This window comes from Phalangium opilio, unplaced genomic scaffold (assembly GCF_054372755.1).
Source record: "Phalangium opilio isolate 3A_F unplaced genomic scaffold, DU_Popi_V2 ptg000209l_1, whole genome shotgun sequence".
In the NCBI taxonomy this organism is placed as follows: Eukaryota; Metazoa; Arthropoda; class Arachnida; order Opiliones; family Phalangiidae; genus Phalangium; species Phalangium opilio.
This window is the reverse complement of record NW_028324217.1, coordinates 1,683,098-1,708,475: the sequence shown is the minus strand read 5'-3', so window position 1 is coordinate 1,708,475 and position 25,378 is coordinate 1,683,098. Positions and strand designations below refer to the sequence as shown.

Genomic DNA, 25,378 nt, shown 5'->3' with positions numbered 1-25,378 from the left:
CCAAATTGAATTTCAAGGCTGTCGTCTGCTAGGTATTCAAAATTTTTGGCGCCGACGTGGCAACGAAAGCAGTTAAATATTAGTTTAATTAATTTAGTCACGGCTTTTTTTACAATAATTCCCGTTAATTAGTATTAAGTTTGTAATTTTGCAACAATATCAGGTAAGATTCATAAAATATTTAGGCTTAATAAATTTAACCTTGGGAGTTTTGATTGGTGGTACTTATCTAATCTAGTTTTCCTTTAGCATTACATAACTATCTTAAGAGCAGGTTTTATCTATATGGTGTGATATTTTTTAACGAGCCTCTAGGGCGCATTTTATTATAATCTTATTCCGTGGCTGTTGTTTCCTAGGGTAGTTTAGGAAAACAAGTTTATCTTGTCTATTAATTTAAAACTAGACCCAGTTTTGTGTTTTTATGATATTATTTGTAGTTAAAGCTCTATTATAATTAGTTTAAAAATCATTTTAAATTGAACAGTAGAGTAAACTGCGTCAAAATGGCCTGGAATTTGAACGTACCATTGAAAGAATCGGACCCGGATTTATATAACATCATTTTAAATGAAAAAGATCGTCAAAGTCGGGGTTTGGAAATGATTGCATCGGAGAACTTTACAAGCCAAGCTGTTCTGGATACATTAGGGACTTGTTTAACTAATAAATACTCGGAAGGGTATCCCGGTGCCAGATATTATGGTGGTAACGAATACATTGACCAAATTGAGATCATGTGCCAAAAGAGAGCGTTGGAAGCTTATGGTTTGGATCCATCGCAATGGGGTATCAACGTTCAACCTTATTCCGGATCACCAGCTAATTTTGAAGTGTACACGGCTGTTGTGGAGCCACATGGACGTATTATGGGCTTGGATTTACCCGACGGAGGTCATCTGACTCATGGATATTTCACAGAGAAGAAAAAGATATCGGCAACTTCAATTTTCTTTGAGTCAATGCCTTACAAAGTTAATCCAGCAACTGGATTAATTGATTATGATAAATTGCAAGAGACTGCCAAGTTGTTCAAGCCAAAACTGATTATTGCTGGTGAGTTTAATTTTGGTTTTTTAGTTTTTGTATTTATCAAAGGGTTGTCACAAGTCAGGGATTTTAAAAATAGACCTAAATGTTCAGAGAAAAAGAGCTATCTCAGAAGCCTTGGTGTGACGTCACCTGCCAAAGGCCCAAAGCTAAGGTCTGAAGCACGTGACGTTTTGCCTAGGCACTGACGTCACAACTGAGATGGCTTTATTTAAAAATAGGCCTGGGAAAGTGCTAATCTATATACTAATTAAATAAATAATAATAAAAAGTTTAGTGAATTTAGAAATAGGCCAAAACTTTCTGGGGAACAATAAAAATAGGCCAAAACTTTCGGGGGGAACAATATAAATAGACCAAAACTTTCGGGGGGGGGGGAATTATTAAAATAGGCCAAAATTTTCGCGTTATATTAAAAATAGGCCAAAATTATCTGTAAATATTAAAAACAGGCCAAAACTTTCAGGGGATATTAAAAATAGACCAGAACTTTCGGGGGGAATAATAAAAATAGGCCAAAACTTTAGGGGAACAATAAAAATAGGCCAAAACTATCGGGGAACAATAAAAATAGGCCAAAACTTTCGGGGAACAATAAAAATAGGCCAAAACTTTAGGGGAACAATAAAAATAGGCCAAAACTTTCGGGGAACAATAAAAATAGGCCAAAACTTTCAGGAGATATTATTAATAGGCCAAAACTTTCAGGAGATATTATAAATAGGCCAAAACGTTCGGGGGGGAATAATAAAAATAGGCCAAAACTTTCGGGGAACATTAAAAATAGGCCAAAACTTTCGGGGGAACAATAAATATAGGCCAAAACTTTCGAGGAACAATAAAAATAGGCCAAAACTTTCGGGGAACAATAAAAATAGGCCAAAACTTTCGGGGAACAATAAAAATAGGCCAAAACTTTCAGGAGATATTATAAATAGGCCAAAACTTTCAGGAGATATTATAAATAGGCCAAAACTTTCGGGGGAACAATAAAAATAGGCCAAAACTTTCGGGGAAACAATAAAAATAGGCCAAAACTTTCGGGGAAACAATAAAAATAGGCCAAAACTTTCGGGGGATATTAAAATAGGCCAAAACTATTAGTTAATTTGATTTTTATTAGTGCAATATATTTTAATGTTAATTCAATTTTAAGGCATTAGTTGCTACCCGAGAGACTTGGACTACAAGAGATTCCGTGAAATTGCTGATGACAACAGCTCTTTGCTTATGGCGGACATGGCTCATGTTAGTGGATTAGTCGCTGCACGTGTGGCACCAAATCCCTTTGAATACTGCGATATCGTCACAACCACCACCCACAAAACTCTAAGAGGACCAAGAGCTGGACTCATCTTTTACCGGAAAGGTAAGAAAAATTCTATTGTTAAATATTTTTCGACTTAAAAACTAATAAAATCTATTATTAAACGTTTTTTGACTTAAAAACTAAAAATTTATAAAACATTTTTCTTTTCATTTTTTTAAGGAGTGAGATCAGTGACGAAATCAGGCGAGAAAATCATGTATGATTTAGAGGAGAAAATTAACATGGCTGTTTTCCCTGGATTGCAAGGTGGACCACATAACAATGTTATAGCTGGTGAGTTCCATTTTTATTTATTTATTTATTTATGTATTTATTCAAATGTATTTGTTAGAGTTATTATTATTTTTTTGGTGTTTTTTTTTTTTAATTTCGGGGTTTTTGTTGCAAAAGTGTTTAGTGTTTTTTACTTTTTTGCTTTTCTAACGTGGGTGCAAAACTATTGCTCTGACTCATTCTGGCTGGTCGCCTCTATTTATTTTTTTAATTCAATCGTGTTTTCTAAACTATTTATCTATTTATTGCACTTAATTTAAAATAAATAAGGTCAATTAAGTAACTGTTAACACTCCCTAATTAATTTAAACCCATGGAATAACTAAAATAATTAACTGGAAATTTATTATTTTGGCGATGTAATGCACCTTTTTTCCCCCCAATACGTGTGCGATTTTTCAACTGAAAGGTTAACAATTACGTTTTACAGGCGTCGCAACTGCTTTGAAACAAACCATGACACCGGAATACCGCGAATACCAACAACAAGTTGTTAAAAACGCCAAAGTTTTAGCATCGGAACTTCAAGCTCGCGGATATACATGCGTTTCTGGTGGAACTGATAATCATTTGGTTTGGTTGGACTTACGACCCAAGAATTTAAACGGTTCCCGGGCGGAACGAGTCTTGGAAGACATCTCCATCGCTTGCAATAAAAACACTGTTCCGGGAGACAAAAGCGCCTTCAATCCTGGTGGAATTCGATTGGGGACACCGGCTTTAACAACGAGAGGTTTACTCGAGAACGATATCAAAAAGGTTGCCGAGTTAATTGATAAAGGACTTCAATTGGCCATTGAAGTTAAGGGTAGCAGTAGCGGTGGTCCAACCCTTAAGGATTTCAAGTTAGCTTTGGAGACAAACGCGGTATTTGTCGAGAAATTGAAGGTTTTACGTGGTGAAGTCGAATCATTCGCGCGTAAATTTCCATTACCTGGAACCGGAGAAATATAAAAATGTATTTTTGTAATTAAAATCATGATGTATTTTTAATTAATTCCATGGTATTGTACTAATAAAAATAAAAACCGTATATTTTTCCAGTTTATATTTCTGAGTTTCTATTTTTTATTTATTATACTAACAGGGATAGATGCAATTCTAGAAGTAGGAATGGAGAACAGAGTAATTAATATCTGGGCGTGCGTCAAATCCCGGACGGACCCCCTTTCCACGGGACGGAGGGGGGGGGGGGTATGAAAGAATTCAGAGGCGGATGGGTCATAGCGACAGAGGTAAAAAGGAATTACGTCATTAGTTTTCGCGGCGTCCCCGCATCAGCAACGTCATCAAAACGTGGTTTAAGTGAGCAGCCAATAAGGTAATTTAAACTTTTCGTTACATTACGTGTAATTAATATCTGGACGAGCGTCAAAGTCCCGGACCCCCCTTCCACGGGACGGGGGGGGGTATGAAAGAATTCAGAGGCGGGAGGGTTACAGCGACAGTAGTAAAAAGGAATTACGTCATTAGTTTTCGCGGCGTCCCCGCATCAGCAACGTCATCAAAACGTGGTTTAAGTGAGCAGCCAATAAGGTAATTTAAACTTTTCGTTACATTACGTATTGGAGGGAGGGACTTTATACTATACTGGGTGGTCTATGAGTCGGAATAACCGTTCTCCATTCCTGCTTCTAAAATTAAATCTATCCCCTTTTGAGATACATTTTCCAAGCCAACAACCCAAATCATGACTCCCATGGACAGTCTGGGAAATAGCACACTTCCTCTGGTCCCAAACCAGTTTATTAATTGCTTGGACTAGTTTTTTAATTCAAGAAGTGGGGGTTACTGGTCCTCAAGACCAGTTTATTAATTGCAAACTATAGGAGAACAAAGGCTGGGACCAGTCCGGAGACCAGTTAATTATTTCGGGGACTAGGGGGGTCACTGGTCCCAAGGACTACTAGTTTGAAAAATATCCTTATTTCCCAGACTGCTCCGGGGCCATGGATGCCCCATAATGGCTCAATTACTGCATAAGATATACGCATACGCATACATCGAGGAGAACTCAGGTGTACAATATGTCTTGAACTCAATGTACTGTCAAAGGTGAACTGTGAGTTCCGAAGACTTTGAACTCAATGTACTGTCAAAGGTGAACTGTGAGTTCCGAAGACTTTGAACTCAATGCACTGTCAAAGCTGAACTCAGGTGTACACAGAGGTCCAGAGCGTCTACCCCCTCGGCATACATATCCCTGAAAAAAACTAACTGTATTGAAACCGCGAAGCCATGACAAGGCACGCTTCGTCTTGCAATCTGATCTTATCTTATATCTTGTAAAGGCAGGCTTCCTTTGCTACGTTCATAAGATATGTTTCATCCATAAGTTTGTCACTGGTTGCACATGACTGGAGCTTGTAATTTTGAAGTAGCTAGGTCATAGATTCAGGCTAAAGCGAGATACGCTAAGATAATTTAAACTTTTCGTTACATTACGTGTTGGAGGGAGGGGCTCTATAGTGCGTTGTCTATGAGTCGGAATAACTGAAGTAAATACTTACCGTTCTCCATTCCTGCTTCTAAAATTAAATCTATCCCTGTTATTACAAAATTAGGTTCATTCATAAAGGGGAATTAAAACATTTGCTTGGATAGTTGCATAATATTTGCTTTCTACTCCATTTTGGTCAAATATTACGTAAAATGAATTCATTATGAATGCTCAGTGCAGCCAGAAGCCTATAATTAAACCTCCTCTTATCCGTTTCTGGTGCAGCCTAATGATACGTTTTTCCACCCTAGCCTAATGCACGGTATTTTTAAGCCTGCAATACCCTGTTTATCAGCCTTATACAGGGTTCGTACAAACCTGGAAAAATCAGGGAAATAAATAGTTGACAAAAACCTCAGGAAAAAATTCAGGGAAATAAATAGTTGACAAAAACCTCAGGAAAAAATTCAGAGAAATCACGTTTACGTCAAACAGGGGCCGAGTAATTAAGCAAAATGTTCGTGAACATACCCCCCTCCATAGGATTAACATTAGACTATACTTTGGAGACTCATAACTCTGGTTATGTTAGAGATACGGGGATGTCCTTTGATTATGTAATAGTCATATTTGCCCCCCCCTCCTTCGTTAACATTTGCTCCAAAGGATACTCCGTACACGGGAAAAATCTGGAAAATTCAGGGAAGTATAAGGGGAAAAATCTCAGGGAAATTTGTTTTCCAAAATTTGTATGAACCCTTTTATACTCACTCTCTTTTCGATCCTAATATCCAATGTTACAACTTTCAGAACTTGAATCGATGGCGAAAACAATTTGGTTAGTCCCTTGGAGTTGTATTGTTATCCTATGGTATTTTTATATACTATCGTATTCCCCCGTTTACCATCATAGTTCCCTGTTTTCCAATACTAGAAGCTTAGCTGCAATGATGCAACAACTCCATTTGGTAATCTATGCAAGCTCTATGTTACAACTTCCTGAACTGGAGTCTCTGACGGAAACAAGGAGTTGGTCCTTTTGAGTTGTATAATATATGTTCCATACGTTTGTCACTGGTTACTGAGAGCTTGTCACGAAGTGACGTAGGTCATAGATTCGCGTATAGCGACTCCTGGCTTAGTACAGACTTATGGAACATATCTTATATACTTATGATATTAAGAAATAAGCTCACAAATATGAACCTGATACAAATAGAACAGAGAATAAAGTTAAGAGATTTAATACTAGTTTCCTTTTTTGCAGATGATAAAAATATTCATTGTAATATGAATATTGGGAAAATTGAACAATTGTACATCAGTACCAAGTCCATCTGAAGTTTGACGATCTTCAGGAGTGCAAACACCGACGGGAAACACCGGGAACCTTTGCTGCTCTAGTTAAGGGATAAGATCCACTAAATTAAAGTACTTTCTCAACATAGCAGAAAAAGGGCGACATGACACACTCTTAATAAACAGAATAAATGACTTTATCCAATAAAATTTTACATACAGTATCAAAGTTGTAACATAAGCACTGTTTGATACGCTTACGGTTATAATGAATGATAGCACATTTTTGAAAAGTATTTTAATTATTAATAAATCCGAATGTATCAAATGGAATGTGTTTCGAAATAAAATATTGCATTATTATTTATAAGTCTGCCTGATAAATTTATTTTTACTCGTAAGCTTACTTACTTAGGTATAGAAACTTGATTCATACCCTCTGAATTAGAGTATGATGAAAGTGCTTTCTCAAGATCATAGAGCGATGAATCGAATATGTTGACATGACAAACTCTTAATAAACAGAACAAATGACTTTTTCCAATGAAAATTCTGAACACAGAATCAATGATAGGCCTAATGAATGATTTTATTCGAAGTGATTTGGACTGATGCGTGACATAGCAGCCACGCAAAACGACTCTAACTAATGTTGAATTAGCTAGTGCTGGTTACAGAAAAGTGTGTTTCTTCATGTGTGTGGTAGTGAACGGATTAACCATACCCCCGTCACTATGACGTCAGATCACGTGACCTATGACGTCAGAATACGTCACCTATGACGTCAGAACACGTCACTTATGACGTCATAACACGTCACTTATGGCGTCAGATCACGTCACTTATTGCGTCAGATCACGTCATTTATGACGTCAGAACACGTCATTTATGACGTCAAAACACGTCACCTACGACGTCAGAACACGTCATTTATGACGTCAGAACACGTCATTTATGACGTCAAAACACGTCACCTACGACGTCAGAACACGTCACTTATGACGTCAAAACACGTCACCTATGATGTCAGATCACGTCACTTATGACGTCAGAACACGTCACCTATGACGTCAGATCACGTCACCTATGATGTCAGATCACGTCACTTATGACGTCAGAACACGTCACTTATGACGTCAGGTCACGTGACCTATGACGTCATGTCACGTGACCTATGACGTCATGTCACGTGGCCTATGACGTCATGTCACGTGGCCACACGTCACAGAGGTTATTGACTTGTGACGTCACGATAGATGTTAATAATAGGTAATGATTATCCATTCAATTATCATTCATTTAGGCCTAGCGTTTATTACTGTAGGCCTAGCGTTCATTAATGTAGGCCTAGCGGTGTTCAGCTATTTGAATTTCGTGCCAAGGACACGAGTCACACGACCCATCCGAGTCCGCGATCGGCGCTTTTAGCGCCCCCACGACGTAGCAAATTAACTTCGTAGTTGAAAGTTGCAGCCGAACTCTTTCTTTGCCACGAAGCCGCCGACGAGGTCACACAGGAAAATCTTTCCCGCTCTGCTGACGTTGGAAATTTACAAGCCAGACGGATCATTCTTTGCTTGGAAGCCGTCGAGGAGGTCGATTGGGAAAACCTTTGCCGCTCAGCTGATCGTGACCCGTTTGAAGTTGGATTCTTGATCGTTCCGCCATTACGATGATCGTTTCTCCCGAAGATGCATGCTGAATTCGAAGCTCTTCAACATACTTGGCCGCCATTGCTTGATCTCCTCGTGGTGCTTTAACAGTCCGTAAGCCTAACCTTTACAATAATCCAAACTCATCTAGCTCCCCTTAAATTATTTATTTTATTTCAAGTATTTAAATTAATTAGGTAGGGTTAATTGTTAGTTATTTTTATTTATTTATTAAAAACCAAGTACCATAAATAAAATTTTAAAACGAGATGTTGGACAAGAGAGAAACCCTTGATAATTAGCTTAGGGCCTATTATTACAAGTTATTAAAAGGGGTACGTAATTAAATTAGAGATAACGCGACAGATTTTCGAAAATCAGGTCCCCAAGGGATAATTTTAAGACACGAGGTTGCCCTAAGCCTAATCTAAGCCTTGTCCCATTTAAACCCTAGTTATTTACTGTGGGAATAGTTTTAAAATTAAAGCAAGTTTTCCTAAAACTAGCCAAGGGGATATTTTAAATTAATTTAGAGATAAAGCGACAGATTTTCGGAAATCAAGTCCCGAAGAGATAATTTTAAGACACGAGGTTAGAGTTAACGCGACAGATTTTCGGAAATCTGGTCCTGCCGAGATAATTTTAAGACACGAGGTTGCCCTAAGCCTAAGTTTAAGCCTTGTCCAATTAAACCCTAGTTATTTACGGGGTCTGACTGTGGGAATAGTTTTAAAATAAAAGTAGGTTTTCCTAGAATTGGTCAAGGGGATATTTTAAATTATTAAGCTATTAAAAGGGGCACGTTATGTAATTTAAATGAATGGCCGGTTTTAGTAAAATTAATTTAGGGCATATTTTAAATTATTTTCACTGTGAAGCTAAGTAATTTAAATAAATGTTGTGTTTTTCTAAAACTAGTTTAGGGGATGTTTTAAATTATTTTCATTATTAAGAGCTATAATTTAAATGAAATGGCAGTTTTCCTGACATTAGTTTAGGGGACGTTTTAAATTAAGATAATAAAAGGGTACATAATTTAACTTGAAATAAATGATAGAAATTAATTTCTATACAATTTTGGGAAATGATTACTTAGCCAGATTATCATTTAATTTAGGGTGGCAATCGCGGTAGTCAAGCCTTTCTTTAATTCGGGGTAGTTGGTCTTTCTCTCTAAATTTGGTGTCTTGTTCTTTAATTAAAGACAAGTTTTTCTTAAATTAGTTAAACCTAAGAGATTATTTCGTTCTGCCCAAAAATAGGCAAAGGTTTAAGATGTGTTATTGTTTTCATTTATAGATGCAGCTGATATTCTTGGATTTTTCTGTTGCTTGTCATTCCGAGACTTATCATTCCCGATGATCTAGACTTGCTATCTCTCATTACCGATGACATCACACGATGACTTCCGCTGCTCTGGACTTGCTATCTATCATTCCTGATGACATGCTTCGTTGGATTCACGTTACATGATGTCTTCTGGACTTGCTCTTTCTCTCAGCGCTGACTTAAAGATATGGAGGAAATCATCGAAGCTAGAAGACACAAAATACATCGTTTTTACTTAGAATTTTTTCATGTAACCACTTAACTTAATTTTTTTGCTTGTTAATTTTATTTGTAACCACTGATGTAACCTCCCGTAATAATCAAGGGACCTCCTGGGTTTCTACTCCAGGGGTGTGCGGTTACATAGAGGATTAACACACAGCGTTACCTCTGACCTTTCCCCGTACTATATAAGCATCGTCTGCTTATGACATAAAGTCAGTCATTCCCCACTACTAGGATGTAGTAGTATGCTCGAGCATAGGGCGTCTTGCCCTGGTATTGGACTTCATCATCCATTAATTAGTAATTATTATTATTATTTCTTTAATTATATAATGCAAGTGGCATTTAATTATTATTTAATTAGTTTGTTTAATAAAGTATGATTGAAGCTAAGGAACAGTGTAGTTATTCTTAGTAGTAGCCAAGGCTTTTATGGCCACGTGGGACGAGTTTAGTAATCTCGCAAGCGTGGTTACATAAATGGCGAGCTTGCCAGGACACGAAGAATCCTGGTCCATTTAGATTTTGCTTTGGCTATGCTAAGCCTTAGTGTAATCGTGGTTAGTGATTATTAATTGTTAGAACTTAAGATAAGGTAGTGACTTGCGGACTTGGACTACCCGTGACAGCACTATTGAGTTTGTAGGGGGCTCAATAACCTTTCTTTAAGCATTAATTCACTACGATCACGATGTTCAACTCATACTCAACTCTTCAAAAGCAAGTTTAATTACTTGGCTTATCTCAACGGGACATTTCCTTAAGAGAAGAAACTACAGTCAGCAGTCAACGCCTACAGAGGACGACGTGGAGTCAAGCTCTTCAACGGAAGGTGGGAGTGCACACCACCAACCTGCGGAGACTTCCTCAACTACATCGTCTGATACGGCTGCTCCAGATCTGACTGGACGTATTCTAACATGGGAGGAAGAAAGCCAGGACGAGCCATCCGATGCTACAGTTCCTGCTTTCATCAAGTTTCCTTATAACTTTAAATGATTAACCTAGTATGCTAGTTAACTGGAATCTTTTAACTATCTGTTACATTGTTTAAAGTTAATTACTATTATTCTGTTTTGTTAAAATTAGAAAATTTATGTAATTAAGTTTTCTGCCGATGAAGTCCAATCTTTGTCGTCTGGGGGGATGTAACCTCCCGTAATAATCAAGGGACCTCCTGGGTTTCTACTCCAGGGGTGTGCGGTTACATAGAGGATTAACACACAGCGTTACCTCTGACCTTTCCCCGTACTATATAAGCATCGTCTGCTTATGACATAAAGTCAGTCATTCCCCACTACTAGGATGTAGTAGTATGCTCGAGCATAGGGCGTCTTGCCCTGGTATTGGACTTCATCATCCATTAATTAGTAATTATTATTATTATTTCTTTAATTATATAATGCAAGTGGCATTTAATTATTATTTAATTAGTTTGTTTAATAAAGTATGATTGAAGCTAAGGAACAGTGTAGTTATTCTTAGTAGTAGCCAAGGCTTTTATGGCCACGTGGGACGAGTTTAGTAATCTCGCAAGCGTGGTTACACTTATTATTTTTTTTGCGTTCAAACTTTAACTTACAAACCTCTTTAATATTTTTTTGTTCCAAATTTTTGTAAACACTTCTCTTTTTTTTGATTTTTATTGAATAAATTTTGCCTTAAACCTCGTTCTTTCTTTTCTTGAATTTTTAATATACTAGACTTGGTTTCGATTTTTTAGCCTCTGGACTTAGGGGGATATTTTTAGGCCCCTTTTTAAGCTTTTTACTAAATAAAAAAGGCAAAAACATTACAAAAAAAAATTTTTTTATATAAAAAAAATTTTTTTTTTTTAAATTATAAAAAAAATCAAAAAAATTGTAAAAATAAGCATAAAAAATGTCAAAAAAACTACCCTAAGTGTTTTTCGACTATTTCTGTTCCTTCCCCAATATCGAAACTTTAATTTTAAACTTAAGCTACCACCCCCAAAGTAAGCCTTGCGAGCCTAATTTAAATTTTACAAGTCCCTGGGACAAATCGGGAAACGTAAAATTTAAACTAAGGCCCGCTGTGGAGCCCCCAAAACCAGGAAACGTCGTCCTTAGCATGGGATTTCCAATGAGATTCCACTCGCTGTCGTCCATAGCATGGGATTTCCAATGAGAGTCCACTCGCTGTCATCCATAGCATGGGATTTCCAATGAGAGTCCACTCGCTGTCGTCCACAGCATGGGATTTCCAATGAGAGTCCACTCGCTGTCGTCCACTTCTTCCTGCGCAAGAAAAATTCGAATTAATAATTGTAAAAAGGCACACGAATAACTTGAAATTAATTACCTTAATATGAAAATCCACTTGAATTCTCCCACGACGTAACGGAAAATGTTCCAGCATAAGACAAATATCTATCATTTGACATGACATGCGCGTAACATTAAACTAAAAACCTTAATAGGGGAAGAAAAATAAGACCATAAAATGCTAAGCCTTGATTTAAATCCGCCAAAAGTCCCGATTACTTTTAAAGAACAAAGCGAATAAGCAACCTTCTACCTTAAACATAAATAAGAAATTTATTTAGATCCTACAAAAGTCCCTCAAAGAGTTACCAAACGCTTTATCCTCTAAAAATAACTATAATTCAACCCATAAACTAGATACCTTAATACCGCGAAGAGAATCTCAGCCTAGTCCTAAAATGTTTAAAATCCTGATTACTGTTCATTATTTTTAAAAGAGAGGGCTAGGACCAATCCTACACCTATTCCATAAGAAGCATTTTATTTATATCCTGACGTAAATCCCTAACAGGATCAGACACAAGCGCTTCTCTTCTAAAAATAAATATAATTTAAACGATAAACTATGTACCCTAATAATTGGTTGAATTATTCTCAATAAGATTCAATTATTTCTACGCAACAAGTTGTTTTACACGCAGTCTAAATAGTTTTTGTAAAGAGATTCCCTTTCAACAACGGATATAAACAAAGTGTAGGCCCGAGTAGAGAATTGGGGGGGGGGGGGGTTATTGACCTAGTTACGCATCTTGTCAAATAATGAAATAATAGATATTTGTTCTAGAATCCAACATAAATTGTTCCGTTGGAAACAGATCATAGCTACAATAATATCAATTCAAACAATTGATACAATTTAAAATCAGTATCATCTTAAATGGCACAAGTATTTTAGAATAACATTAATTTAACTTTCAAATAAATCATTTAACGTAATCAGAAAAATAAATATTATATCGCTATTTATCAATTAATTAATAATCATTTTGAATTACTTTCAAACCGACTAAAAATGATTGAATAATAGGACCACGAATAAATTCATTAACTCAGACGATTCAAATATATAAAAAGACTAATTTCAAAATATTTAAACTACATTAATTTCAAAATATTTAAACTACATTAATTTCAAAATATTTAAACTACATTAATTTCAAAATATTTAAACTACATTAATTTCGAAATATTTAAACTACATTAATTTCGAAATATTTAAACTACATTAATTTCGAAATATTTAAACTACATTAATTTCGAAATATTTAAACTACATTAATTTCAAAATATTTAAACTACATTAATTTCAAAATATTTAAACTACATTAACTTCAAAATATTTAAACTACATTAATTTCAAAATATTTAAACTACATTAATTTCAAAATATTTAAACTACATTAATTTCAAAATATTTAAACTACATTAATGTTACGTGAATACTGTGCCATTCTACAATATTTACACCAATAGATTTGTTAATTGAAAACATTTTGGAGAACTAAAGTCTACACGAGTGCTTATAAACCTCATTTCAACGTTACTAACTATACACCTGCTGCCGTTACCGGTTTTTCGACTTGACTCAGTTAAGGGCAATATAAAGCCATTAATTTAGGCAAAGGAAGTGCGTTAGTTATTTAGAACTATGCAGTTCTAAATAAAATACCCAATATATTTAATCAACTAATCAACTAAGGCTTAAGTTTTCTTCAAATAGACCGAGGTGGTAATTAACAAATCTATGGTTAACCAAGGCTTAATTTCGGTTCGGTTCCGATAAAACTTTGGTATTTAATATAAATTAACCCTTAAAATATAAATAAAATCAAAATATTTACCGGGAAACGATGATCTCTTTAGCCTTCCACTGAAAAAGCAAGCTTCCAGATCCACTGCATTGATCAGTGAGGCATCCATCCGGGATCCGCCCCAAAAGACAAAACGGGCCTTGGTCTCAATTAAGGCAATACTTTCACACGGAAAACGATGAATTTTCCACTTGCAAGGCTTAATTTCCATTCGGTTGGAATAAAACATTAGTATTTAATCTAAATTAACCTTTAAAATATTAATAAAAACAAAATATTTACCAGAAAACGATCTTTTTAGGCACACATAGAAACAGGCAGCTGCAATTCTCCATGGCAGGTCCCAAACTAACCAAAGAAAATATACGCTCCAGGAATGGAAGGTATGTCTCGGGGTTGGGCTGATCAAGGAACTTCCGGTCTATGCAATTTCAAAGTAGCCGGAAATACCTCCTTCAACCGAGCCTGCCTTTGGAGCGTACTAGGAGGGGAGAGACAAAAATTTACACTAGAGGAAGCTACAGTTTCCATTCCTGGGGCGTGTATCTTCTTTGAACTAACCCAATATCAATGCGCGTATTTGTCAGCCAACATGGACCGCTAGATGGCGCTGCTCACAACAAACGTTAATCAGCGTGCGGCTCAATTTAATTGTTTCTAATATAATTACTAATTTAGTTAATTATAATTTAATAATTGTTTCTAAACAGCCCAAAACACTATTCTCCACTTTTAAAAATAGGTACCGGAGTTTATGGATTCCTACAGCGAGAAAACCACCCTATAAACATGTTTGTCTAACAGGTTGAAACCTAAAATTGTAATAATTAAACTAATTCCTATGAAACTTAAACTAAACATTTTAATTTTACAGCTGGGACCCAGTTTTATGTAGGAAAATCAACTCCAGTTTATCTAGATCAAATATAATGTTCTGACACTAAAAATGTTCCAAAATCTTTGTTTCTTTTTGGCCTAATTATTCCAACATCATTTTGGAAAGTACCTCATGATACATTTTACTGATTTCTTTGAAAAACTTTAAATTTAATTTCAATTTAGCATAATTACCTTTGGGGAACACTATTTTACCCCGAAATTATTTTTGCCGAACTTTTGCCGAATTACCCCGAATTCTAAAATAGTAGAAAACTCCCATGCGTCGTCTGCTAAAACATCCTAAATGACTTCTGGCTTCGCCTTCGGCTTTTCGGGGTAAATTAGTGACCGTTTCGGCACTTTTCGGCACAAAAGAGTGGGGTAAAATATAAAAATACGGCCCCCACACTAAAAGTCGCAATTAAATCAAGCAATCATTCAAATCCATTTCAGAAACTAAATAAGCTTAACTAAACTACCCTCTCTCGCCCCAACGACTATTAATTTCAACTTAAAGAAGTTTAATTAACGTAAAATTCGACCAAAAAGGTACATTTTTGGGACAAAAATTAAAATAACTTTTAATTAAACTACATAATTAAGATTAAAACTAAGCTATAAGGTGGTAAATCCCCTTTTTTCCCATTTAACACTGAAATTAATTTATATTATCTTTATAATAAATTAATATTCAGGAAATTCCAAAGTTTGGGGTAAAATAGGGTTTGTTCGGCAAAATATTATGGGCGTGAAATGAAAAAATATGCCGAGTCTTTGAAGAAGCGCGAAATTCAAAAGTTTGGGGTAAAATAGGGTTTTTTCGGCAAGGATTGAATTTTCAATTAAACATTGATATTAATGTGAATTATTTATTGAATCTCAATTTATAAGCTAAATATACTCTTCCGAACCACAATCCAACGTAAATTTCAACTTAATTAAGTTTAATTAACGTAAAATTCGACGAAAACGTACATTTTTGGGACAAAAATTAAAATAACTTTTAATTAAACTACATAATTAAGATTAAAACTAAGCTATAAGGTGGTAAATCCCCTTTTTTTCCGATTTAACACTGAAATTAATTTATATTATCTTTATAATAAATTAATATTCAGGAAATTCCAAAGTTTGGGGTAAAATAGGGTTTGTTCGGCAAAATATTATGGGCGTGAAATGAAAAAATATGCCGAGTCTTTGAAGAAGCGCGAAATTCAAAAGTTTGGGGTAAAATAGGGTTTTTTCGGCAAGGATTGAATTTTCAATTAAACATTGATATTAATATGAATTCTTTATTGAATCTCAATTTATAAGCTAAATCTACTCTGCCGAACCACAATTCAACGTTAATTTCAACTTAATTAAGTATAATTAAAGTGAAATTCGACCAAAAACGTACATTTTTGGGACAAAAATTAAAATAACTTTTAATAAAACTACATAATTAAGATTAAACTTAAGCTAGAAGTTGTTAAAGTCCCTTTTTTCATATTTCACTGTTAAATTAATTTATATTATCTTTAAAAAACATTAATAGGCGTGAAATTCAAAAGTTTGGGGTAAAGTAGGGATTGTTCGGCAAAAACTCCACTAAACATTGCAATTTTTTGTGAATTATTTATTGAATCTTAATCAACACCGCCGAACCACAGTCCAACGTTGATTTCATCTTAATTACGTGTATATAATTAACGTGAAATTAACGCAAATTTTTGGCTAAAAACATAGATAACTATAAATAAACTAACAAATTAAAATTAAAACTACACTTATCTTTCACCCAGCTTCCATTTTCCTTTTGATTATTTACAATTATCACTCAGAAGTACTTTTTTCCACATTGAAAGCGAGAGCCATTGAAATTTAAAGGTTGTACCTATAATAACCCTTTAATACCTATAATAAATTTTTGGTGAGGTTTTAACAATAGCCAATAGTTTCTCGCGCCATATAGACGGAAATCATTTCCTTCGCAAGACTACCAAATTTTTCCACGCTGATAAGACCGACCGATAAATATAAGTCGAAGGAAACGTCGCAGTGGACGGCAACCCTTTTCTTAAAACAGCTTCATTGCCCATTTTTCAGTTTCCTAACTTTTCCTAAGGTAGATATTTTAAAGGTATACTTAAAGGCAAAAATACAAGCGCGTCGGCAAAGCCAAACCCCTATTAAGTTTAAAAAAAATCAAACTCATATTGTAAAGTAATAAAACACTACTAAAACCAAGGTACACCGTTAATATCAACTTAATTAAGTATAATTAATGAGATATTAAAGCAAAACAACCATATTTTCTGAAAAAACACGAATAACTTTTAATGAAACTAAATAATTCATAATATAATTACACGAGTTGTTCGTCCAACCAATTTTTTCATTTCAAACTTAAATAAATTTACATTATCATTGAAAAACATGGAAGGCGCGAATGTTCGGCAAAAGATAATTAGGGAAAAGTATTTATTGAAACTCATTTTATAAGCTAAAACAATACTGCGGAACCACATTTAAGTGTTAATTTCATATTCATTTGGCGTAATTAAAGAAGAATGAACCGAAAACAACCTTTTTCTGGTAAAATTCATGGATAACTTTTAGTTAGGGTAAAAGACTACACGAGTAGTTCGTCTAATCTCAAATTGCCTATTTCACACTTAGCACTTCAATAAATTTACACTATCATCTAAATTCATGAAAAGGCGCGAAATTCCAAAATTCAGGTAGTTCGGCGAAAACTAAACTATACACTATAAATTAAACTAACACAATTGCGCTACACTACAACCTTAATTTTAGCTTTACTGAGCAAATTTAAGGTAAAATTCACCCTCAACGTCCATTTCCTGGCAAAAGAAAATATATACTGATGTTATTTTTATTAATTGAACGTTAAGTACGTAATCATTTTAGCACTGTTAAAGGTAACTCGATCATCGAGGGATAATCACTAACACTTTCTGTTATTCTATTAAGGGTTATAATACTTGTGTGTAATCAGTTTAGCATTGTTAAAGCTAAAACCTCGTTTTTAGAATGGCCTTACGGGTAATCATTTTTTGAAGCACCGTAGGAGCGAAGGCACTCGGCGTTGCCCGTCAGCCCGTGGGAACATTTTTTCTTACTTTTCACGCGGACATTATTCTATGAAGAAGGGTTTTTAAGTTTTTAGCCGCCATTTAAAACGATGGCAACAAATCGAACCCAAAAGACCATTCAGCCCATCTATAGGTTAAAGGAAACCAATGTACTAAATATTTTTGAAATCGGTTGAAACGCGCAGACTTTGTTGCATGGAGAAAAGTTTTTACATTTCTGGGCGCCATTTTTTAAGATGGCGGCGGATTGGAAAAATATTTCTTACTACGCGCCTACTACTTACGAGTAACGTTCCTGCAAATTTTCAGCCTTCTGGGGCAAGCGGTTTTGGGCTGGGCGTTGATTATCAGTCAGTCAGGACTTTGATTTATATAGATATAGATATGGATTGCGGGTAATCATTTTAGCAGAGTTAAAGCTAAAACCTCGTTTTTAGAATGGCCTTACGGGTAATCATTTTAGCAATGTTAAGGGTAGCGCATCGAGGGGCTACTCACTCAATCTTTCTCTTTGCGTCGCACTATTACAATTATAACATAAATAAATTTATTGAAATACTAGTCGTTACCCGCTCGCGTGTAATAAAAACTTCCATCAAAAGGATATAAAGAGTGGGTAGATTTTACTGATGACTAATATTTTTGAAGCACCGTAGGAGCGAAGGCACTCGGCGTTGCCCGTCAGCCCGTGGGAACATTTTTTCTTACTTTTCACGCGGACATTATTCTATGAAGAAGGGTTTTTAAGTTTTTAGCCGCCATTTAAAACGATGGCAACAAATCGAACCCAAAAGACCATTCAGCCCATCTATAGGTTAAAGGAAACCAATGTACTAAATATTTTTGAAATCGGTTGAAACGCGCAGACTTTGTTGCATGGAGAAAAGTTTTTACATTTCTGGGCGCCATTTTTTAAGATGGCGGCGGATTGGAAAAATATTTCTTAGTACGCGCCTACTACTTACGAGTAACGTTCCTGCAAATTTTCAGCCTTCTGGGGCAAGCGGTTTTGGGCTGGGCGTTGATTATCAGTCAGTCAGGACTTTGATTTATATAGATATAGATATGGATTGCGGGTAATCATTTTAGCAGAGTTAAAAGTAGCCCATCGAGGGGCTATTCACATAAATTTTATGTACGCCTGTTAAGTACGGTACGATGTGGCTACTATTATGAGCCCAGCCCATGGGCCATCTTGTTGTATTTTTAAAAGAGAGACAACTCTCTCCCCGCGCAACTGTCCTCGTCGGAATCCCGACAGAGACTTAACCCCTTGACCAAAAGTCAAAGGGGGTAGGAACCCTTAGACCCGATTCAAGACCCTGTGTCTATAAAAGGAGGGACCGAGGGGACGAGAGATATCTTTTGGCTCCAGCAAAGAGAGTATGGGGGAGTTGAAGCTCCCCCGCTCCACAAGGCTAAATTACAATGTTGCCTCTACATTATACTAGTGGTACGAGGGAGTTTCCGGCTCAGTCGCGCCACCTACGATACTATTTAATGTCTCAAACGGAAATGCCTCGGTACTGCGCATTGAAGATGCGCGGTAGAAAAGAGCAACAAGATTTTTCCCCTCTTTCCACTCCTCCCCTATACTCTCTTTGGCTCCAGCGACGAAGGAGGAAGGCCCGAGCACCCTTTTTGTTTATTTAAAGAAAGTTTTTACTTTGTAATATTTTTGAGAGATGGCTGGGTGAGTCAATAATAAATTTTGATTATAAAAGTACTTGTATTCACTCTAGGTAAGCCTACCAGTTTTGTGGGGCTTACAGTTGTTAGGCCCCGGAACAGTTAGCTATGCCTTCGTCGACCGGATACAAACTCATTAAGTTAAAAATGAAAAGCCGTGGGGGTAAATAATCCATAAGAACTTTATTTCATGGTCCAGAAAAATATCAGCGTGGAGAGAGTTGTCTCTCTTTTAAAAATACAACAAGATGGCCCATGGGCTGGGCTCATAATAGTAGCCACATCGTACCGTACTTAACAGGCGTACATAAAATTTATGGGCTACTTTTAACTCTGCTAAAATGATTACCCGCAATCCATATCTATATCTATATAAATCAAAGTCCTGACTGACTGATAATCAACGCCCAGCCCAAAACCGCTTGCCCCAGAAGGCTGAAAATTTGCAGGAACGTTACTCGTAAGTAGTAGGCGCGTAGTAAGAAATATTTTTCCAATCCGCCGCCATCTTAAAAAATGGCGCCCAGAAATGTAAAAACTTTTCTCCATGCAACAAAGTCTGCGCGTTTCAACCGATTTCAAAAATATTTAGTACATTGGTTTCCTTTAACCTATAGATGGGCTGAATGGTCTTTTGGGTTCGATTTGTTGCCATCGTTTTAAATGGCGGCTAAAAACTTAAAAACCCTTCTTCATAGAATAATGTCCGCGTGAAAAGTAAGAAAAAATGTTCCCACGGGCTGACGGGCAACGCCGAGTGCCTTCGCTCCTACGGTGCTTCAAAAATATTAGTCATCAGTAAAATCTACCCACTCTTTATATCCTTTTGATGGAAGTTTTTATTACACGCGAGCGGGTAACGACTAGTATTTCAATAAATTTATTTATGTTATAATTGTAATAGTGCGACGCAAAGAGAAAGATTGAGTGAGTAGCCCCTCGATGCGCTACCCTTAACATTGCTAAAATGATTACCCGTAAGGCCATTCTAAAAACGAGGTTTTAGCTTTAACTCTGCTAAAATGATTACCCGCAATCCATATCTATATCTATATAAATCAAAGTCCTGACTGACTGATAATCAACGCCCAGCCCAAAACCGCTTGCCCCAGAAGGCTGAAAATTTGCAGGAACGTTACTCGTAAGTAGTAGGCGCGTAGTAAGAAATATTTTTCCAATCCGCCGCCATCTTAAAAAATGGCGCCCAGAAATGTAAAAACTTTTCTCCATGCAACAAAGTCTGCGCGTTTCAACCGATTTCAAAAATATTTAGTACATTGGTTTCCTTTAACCTATAGATGGGCTGAATGGTCTTTTGGGTTCGATTTGTTGCCATCGTTTTAAATGGCGGCTAAAAACTTAAAAACCCTTCTTCATAGAATAATGTCCGCGTGAAAAGTAAGAAAAAATGTTCCCACGGGCTGACGGGCAACGCCGAGTGCCTTCGCTCCTACGGTGCTTCAAAAAATGATTACCCGTAAGGCCATTCTAAAAACGAGGTTTTAGCTTTAACAATGCTAAACTGATTACACACAAGTATTATAACCCTTAATAGAATAACAGAAAGTGTTAGTGATTATCCCTCGATGATCGAGTTACCTTTAACAGTGCTAAAATGATTACGTACTTAACGTTCAATTAATAAAAATAACATCAGTATATATTTTCTTTTGCCAGGAAATGGACGTTGAGGGTGAATTTTACCTTAAATTTGCTCAGTAAAGCTAAAATTAAGGTTGTAGTGTAGCGCAATTGTGTTAGTTTAATTTATAGTGTATAGTTTAGTTTTCGCCGAACTACCTGAATTTTGGAATTTCGCGCCTTTTCATGAATTTAGATGATAGTGTAAATTTATTGAAGTGCTAAGTGTGAAATAGGCAATTTGAGATTAGACGAACTACTCGTGTAGTCTTTTACCCTAACTAAAAGTTATCCATGAATTTTACCAGAAAAAGGTTGTTTTCGGTTCATTCTTCTTTAATTACGCCAAATGAATATGAAATTAACACTTAAATGTGGTTCCGCAGTATTGTTTTAGCTTATAAAATGAGTTTCAATAAATACTTTTCCCTAATTATCTTTTGCCGAACATTCGCGCCTTCCATGTTTTTCAATGATAATGTAAATTTATTTAAGTTTGAAATGAAAAAATTGGTTGGACGAACAACTCGTGTAATTATATTATGAATTATTTAGTTTCATTAAAAGTTATTCGTGTTTTTTCAGAAAATATGGTTGTTTTGCTTTAATATCTCATTAATTATACTTAATTAAGTTGATATTAACGGTGTACCTTGGTTTTAGTAGTGTTTTATTACTTTACAATATGAGTTTGATTTTTTTTAAACTTAATAGGGGTTTGGCTTTGCCGACGCGCTTGTATTTTTGCCTTTAAGTATACCTTTAAAATATCTACCTTAGGAAAAGTTAGGAAACTGAAAAATGGGCAATGAAGCTGTTTTAAGAAAAGGGTTGCCGTCCACTGCGACGTTTCCTTCGACTTATATTTATCGGTCGGTCTTATCAGCGTGGAAAAATTTGGTAGTCTTGCGAAGGAAATGATTTCCGTCTATATGGCGCGAGAAACTATTGGCTATTGTTAAAACCTCACCAAAAATTTATTATAGGTATTAAAGGGTTATTATAGGTACAACCTTTAAATTTCAATGGCTCTCGCTTTCAATGTGGAAAAAAGTACTTCTGAGTGATAATTGTAAATAATCAAAAGGAAAATGGAAGCTGGGTGAAAGATAAGTGTAGTTTTAATTTTAATTTGTTAGTTTATTTATAGTTATCTATGTTTTTAGCCAAAAATTTGCGTTAATTTCACGTTAATTATATACACGTAATTAAGATGAAATCAACGTTGGACTGTGGTTCGGCGGTGTTGATTAAGATTCAATAAATAATTCACAAAAAATTGCAATGTTTAGTGGAGTTTTTGCCGAACAATCCCTACTTTACCCCAAACTTTTGAATTTCACGCCTATTAATGTTTTTTAAAGATAATATAAATTAATTTAACAGTGAAATATGAAAAAAGGGACTTTAACAACTTCTAGCTTAAGTTTAATCTTAATTATGTAGTTTTATTAAAAGTTATTTTAATTTTTGTCCCAAAAATGTACGTTTTTGGTCGAATTTCACTTTAATTATACTTAATTAAGTTGAAATTAACGTTGAATTGTGGTTCGGCAGAGTAGATTTAGCTTATAAATTGAGATTCAATAAAGAATTCATATTAATATCAATGTTTAATTGAAAATTCAATCCTTGCCGAAAAAACCCTATTTTACCCCAAACTTTTGAATTTCGCGCTTCTTCAAAGACTCGGCATATTTTTTCATTTCACGCCCATAATATTTTGCCGAACAAACCCTATTTTACCCCAAACTTTGGAATTTCCTGAATATTAATTTATTATAAAGATAATATAAATTAATTTCAGTGTTAAATCGGAAAAAAAGGGGATTTACCACCTTATAGCTTAGTTTTAATCTTAATTATGTAGTTTAATTAAAAGTTATTTTAATTTTTGTCCCAAAAATGTACGTTTTCGTCGAATTTTACGTTAATTAAACTTAATTAAGTTGAAATTAACGTTGAATTGTGGTTCGGAAGAGTATATTTAGCTTATAAATTGAGATTCAATAAATAATTCACATTAATATCAATGTTTAATTGAAAATTCAATCCTTGCCGAAAAAACCCTATTTTACCCCAAACTTTTGAATTTCGCGCTTCTTCAAAGACTCGGCATATTTTTTCATTTCACGCCCATAATATTTTGCCGAACAAACCCTATTTTACCCCAAACTTTGGAATTTCCTGAATATTAATTTATTATAAAGATAATATAAATTAATTTCAGTGTTAAATGGGAAAAAAGGGGATTTACCACCTTATAGCTTAGTTTTAATCTTAATTATGTAGTTTAATTAAAAGTTATTTTAATTTTTGTCCCAAAAATGTACCTTTTTGGTCGAATTTTACGTTAATTAAACTTCTTTAAGTTGAAATTAATAGTCGTTGGGGCGAGAGAGGGTAGTTTAGTTAAGCTTATTTAGTTTTTGAAATGGATTTGAATGATTGCTTGATTTAATTGCGACTTTTAGTGTGGGGGCCGTATTTTATATTTTACCCCACTCTTTTGTGCCGAAAAGTGCCGAAACGGTCACTAATTTACCCCGAAAAGCCGAAGGCGAAGCCAGAAGTCATTTAGGATGTTTTAGCAGACGACGCATGGGAGATTTCTACTATTTTAGAATTTGGGGTAAATCGGCAAAAGTTCGGCAAAAATAATTTCGGGGTAAAATAGTGTTTGCCTTACCTTTCAAGTATCCACACAAAGAAAAAAACAGTACACTAAGAAACAAGCAGACTGACCAGAGTTGGGCACTCCTCCTTAGATAGATTTTTTTTCCTATCAAACTATCATAGATGGCGAAACTATCAATTCTTCTGGCTATATTTTAGAGTGGAACTCCTTCTTAGATAGATTTTTTTCCTCTCAAACTATCATAGATGGCGGAACTATCAACTCTTCTGACTATATTTTTGACTGACATTGCTGGTTAGATAGATATTTTTCCTCTCAAACTATCATAGATAGCGAAACTATCAACTCTTCTGACTATATTTTAGACTGACACTGCTGGTTAGATAGATATTTTTCCTCTCAAACTATCATATTTGGCGAAACTATCAATTCTTCTAGCTATATTTTAGACGGGCATTATTTGTTAGATAGATTTTTTCCCTCTCAACAAATCATAGATGGTGAAACTATCAAATCTTCCTTCAATATGTTAGATTGGCTCTCATTGTTAGATAGATTTTTTGCCTATCAAATCAAATTGAAATCTTTAGGAACGACTAAATTAATCGATTATTTAATTTCCGGACTTTAAATTTGATTGTTTTCGATCAAACTGATTTGGGCTCTACCTACTTTTACTCTGTTTAATCGATTCCTGATATTTCCTGATTTTGTAGAATTTCTAATATTTTCATATATTCATATAATTTCCATAATCTCATTTCTCAAGTTTGACTTTTAACTGTCTATAGTTCAAAAGCTACTATCCAAACTTTTTCAAATTATTCGCCCTTGATTTAATCTAAACCATCTACTATAAACGGTTAACTAATAATAATTAAAGGCAAAAATTGCAATTAAAACTGTGGGTAATAAAAATCAGAAAATCTACACTTTAATTTATCTAATTCTACGTTTGGATGATTTCGTGGAATCGTTCTTCCTCCTCGAGTAGTCGTTCACATCAGTGACAGCACGGAGCTTCTATATACAAGAAGCTCCGTCTTCACAGTTTGAACTGTTGAACCATCGTTTATTTTATTTTTATTTATTTGTTTGAGAGGGTTATAACGACCACCAAGTACAGAATCTTCTTATAGAATAAACCTACACTTGCTAACGTTCAAATATATTAAAAACTTCGATATCATTCAAAAAACGACTTATCTTTCCAGAAATTTTCATAACTATCAAAATTGCCTATCAAAGATTAGCACATAATTTTTTAAAATGAAATCAGAAAACAGATGTCGCCAAATAAACTCACTCAAAGAATCAATTTATTTCTCAAGGAATAATGCCTATCATTTTTTATGATTTCTAAAAGATGGGGTTAGTAGCCAGATCACGTTGAGAATCGATATTTTTCTCTAGAAGATTTCAACGAATCAATGAATCATATCAACTTCGAGTGCACTTTCTAAGCTATCAAACTCAATCGATCATTATAATTCAAATTTTTCTCGAAAATAACTATCAAAATTGATACTTTGATAGGGGCAGATTTAGTTTTCTATCGTATCAAGTGGTAAAACTATCAAATGATATGATAGTGCCCATCTATGGCAGACTCAGACTGATGTAAGCAGACGACACATATTAGGGCTTCACGGGGCCGGAAATAAGCAGGATTTTATGGCGGGCCCTTTAAACATTATCAAGCAACGTTGTGCTATTAAAAATCGCGACAATTCAAGAAA

General features: G+C 35.1%; 1 protein-coding gene and 3 long non-coding RNA genes across 6 annotated transcripts; 2 read left to right on the top strand and 2 right to left on the bottom strand.

The window, feature by feature from the left end:
• Window positions 1-19: 19 nt before the first annotated feature.
• Window positions 20-3,701, top strand: Shmt (serine hydroxymethyl transferase). Its single transcript, XM_089854457.1, has 5 exons — window positions 20-163; window positions 488-1,056; window positions 2,207-2,419; window positions 2,540-2,653; window positions 3,084-3,701. The coding sequence occupies exons 2-5, from the start codon at window positions 507-509 to the stop codon at window positions 3,605-3,607; spliced, it is 1,401 nt and encodes a 466-aa protein (XP_089710583.1). The 5' UTR covers window positions 20-163; window positions 488-506; the 3' UTR covers window positions 3,608-3,701.
• Window positions 3,702-5,211: 1,510 nt separating this feature from the next.
• Window positions 5,212-6,048, bottom strand: LOC149618260 (uncharacterized). Its single transcript, XR_016375267.1, has 3 exons — window positions 5,865-6,048; window positions 5,548-5,782; window positions 5,212-5,471 (listed from the first exon to the last, which is right to left on the bottom strand). It is a non-coding gene; the product is annotated as an uncharacterized LOC149618260 (long non-coding RNA).
• Window positions 6,049-7,584: 1,536 nt separating this feature from the next.
• LOC149618259 (uncharacterized) lies at window positions 7,585-9,991 on the top strand. Its single transcript, XR_016375490.1, has 2 exons — window positions 7,585-8,158; window positions 9,344-9,991. It is a non-coding gene; the product is annotated as an uncharacterized LOC149618259 (long non-coding RNA).
• LOC149618258 (uncharacterized) lies at window positions 8,249-23,710 on the bottom strand. Of its 3 annotated transcripts, none has more exons than XR_016375488.1 (5): window positions 23,691-23,710; window positions 13,977-14,175; window positions 13,725-13,893; window positions 11,921-12,705; window positions 8,249-11,856 (listed from the first exon to the last, which is right to left on the bottom strand). It is a non-coding gene; the product is annotated as an uncharacterized LOC149618258 (long non-coding RNA). The 3 variants fall into 3 exon arrangements; XR_016375489.1 differs by having other exon boundaries at window positions 13,977-14,042; XR_016375487.1 differs by lacking the exon at window positions 23,691-23,710 and having other exon boundaries at window positions 13,977-14,250.
• Between the last annotated feature and the right edge of the window lie 1,668 nt (window positions 23,711-25,378).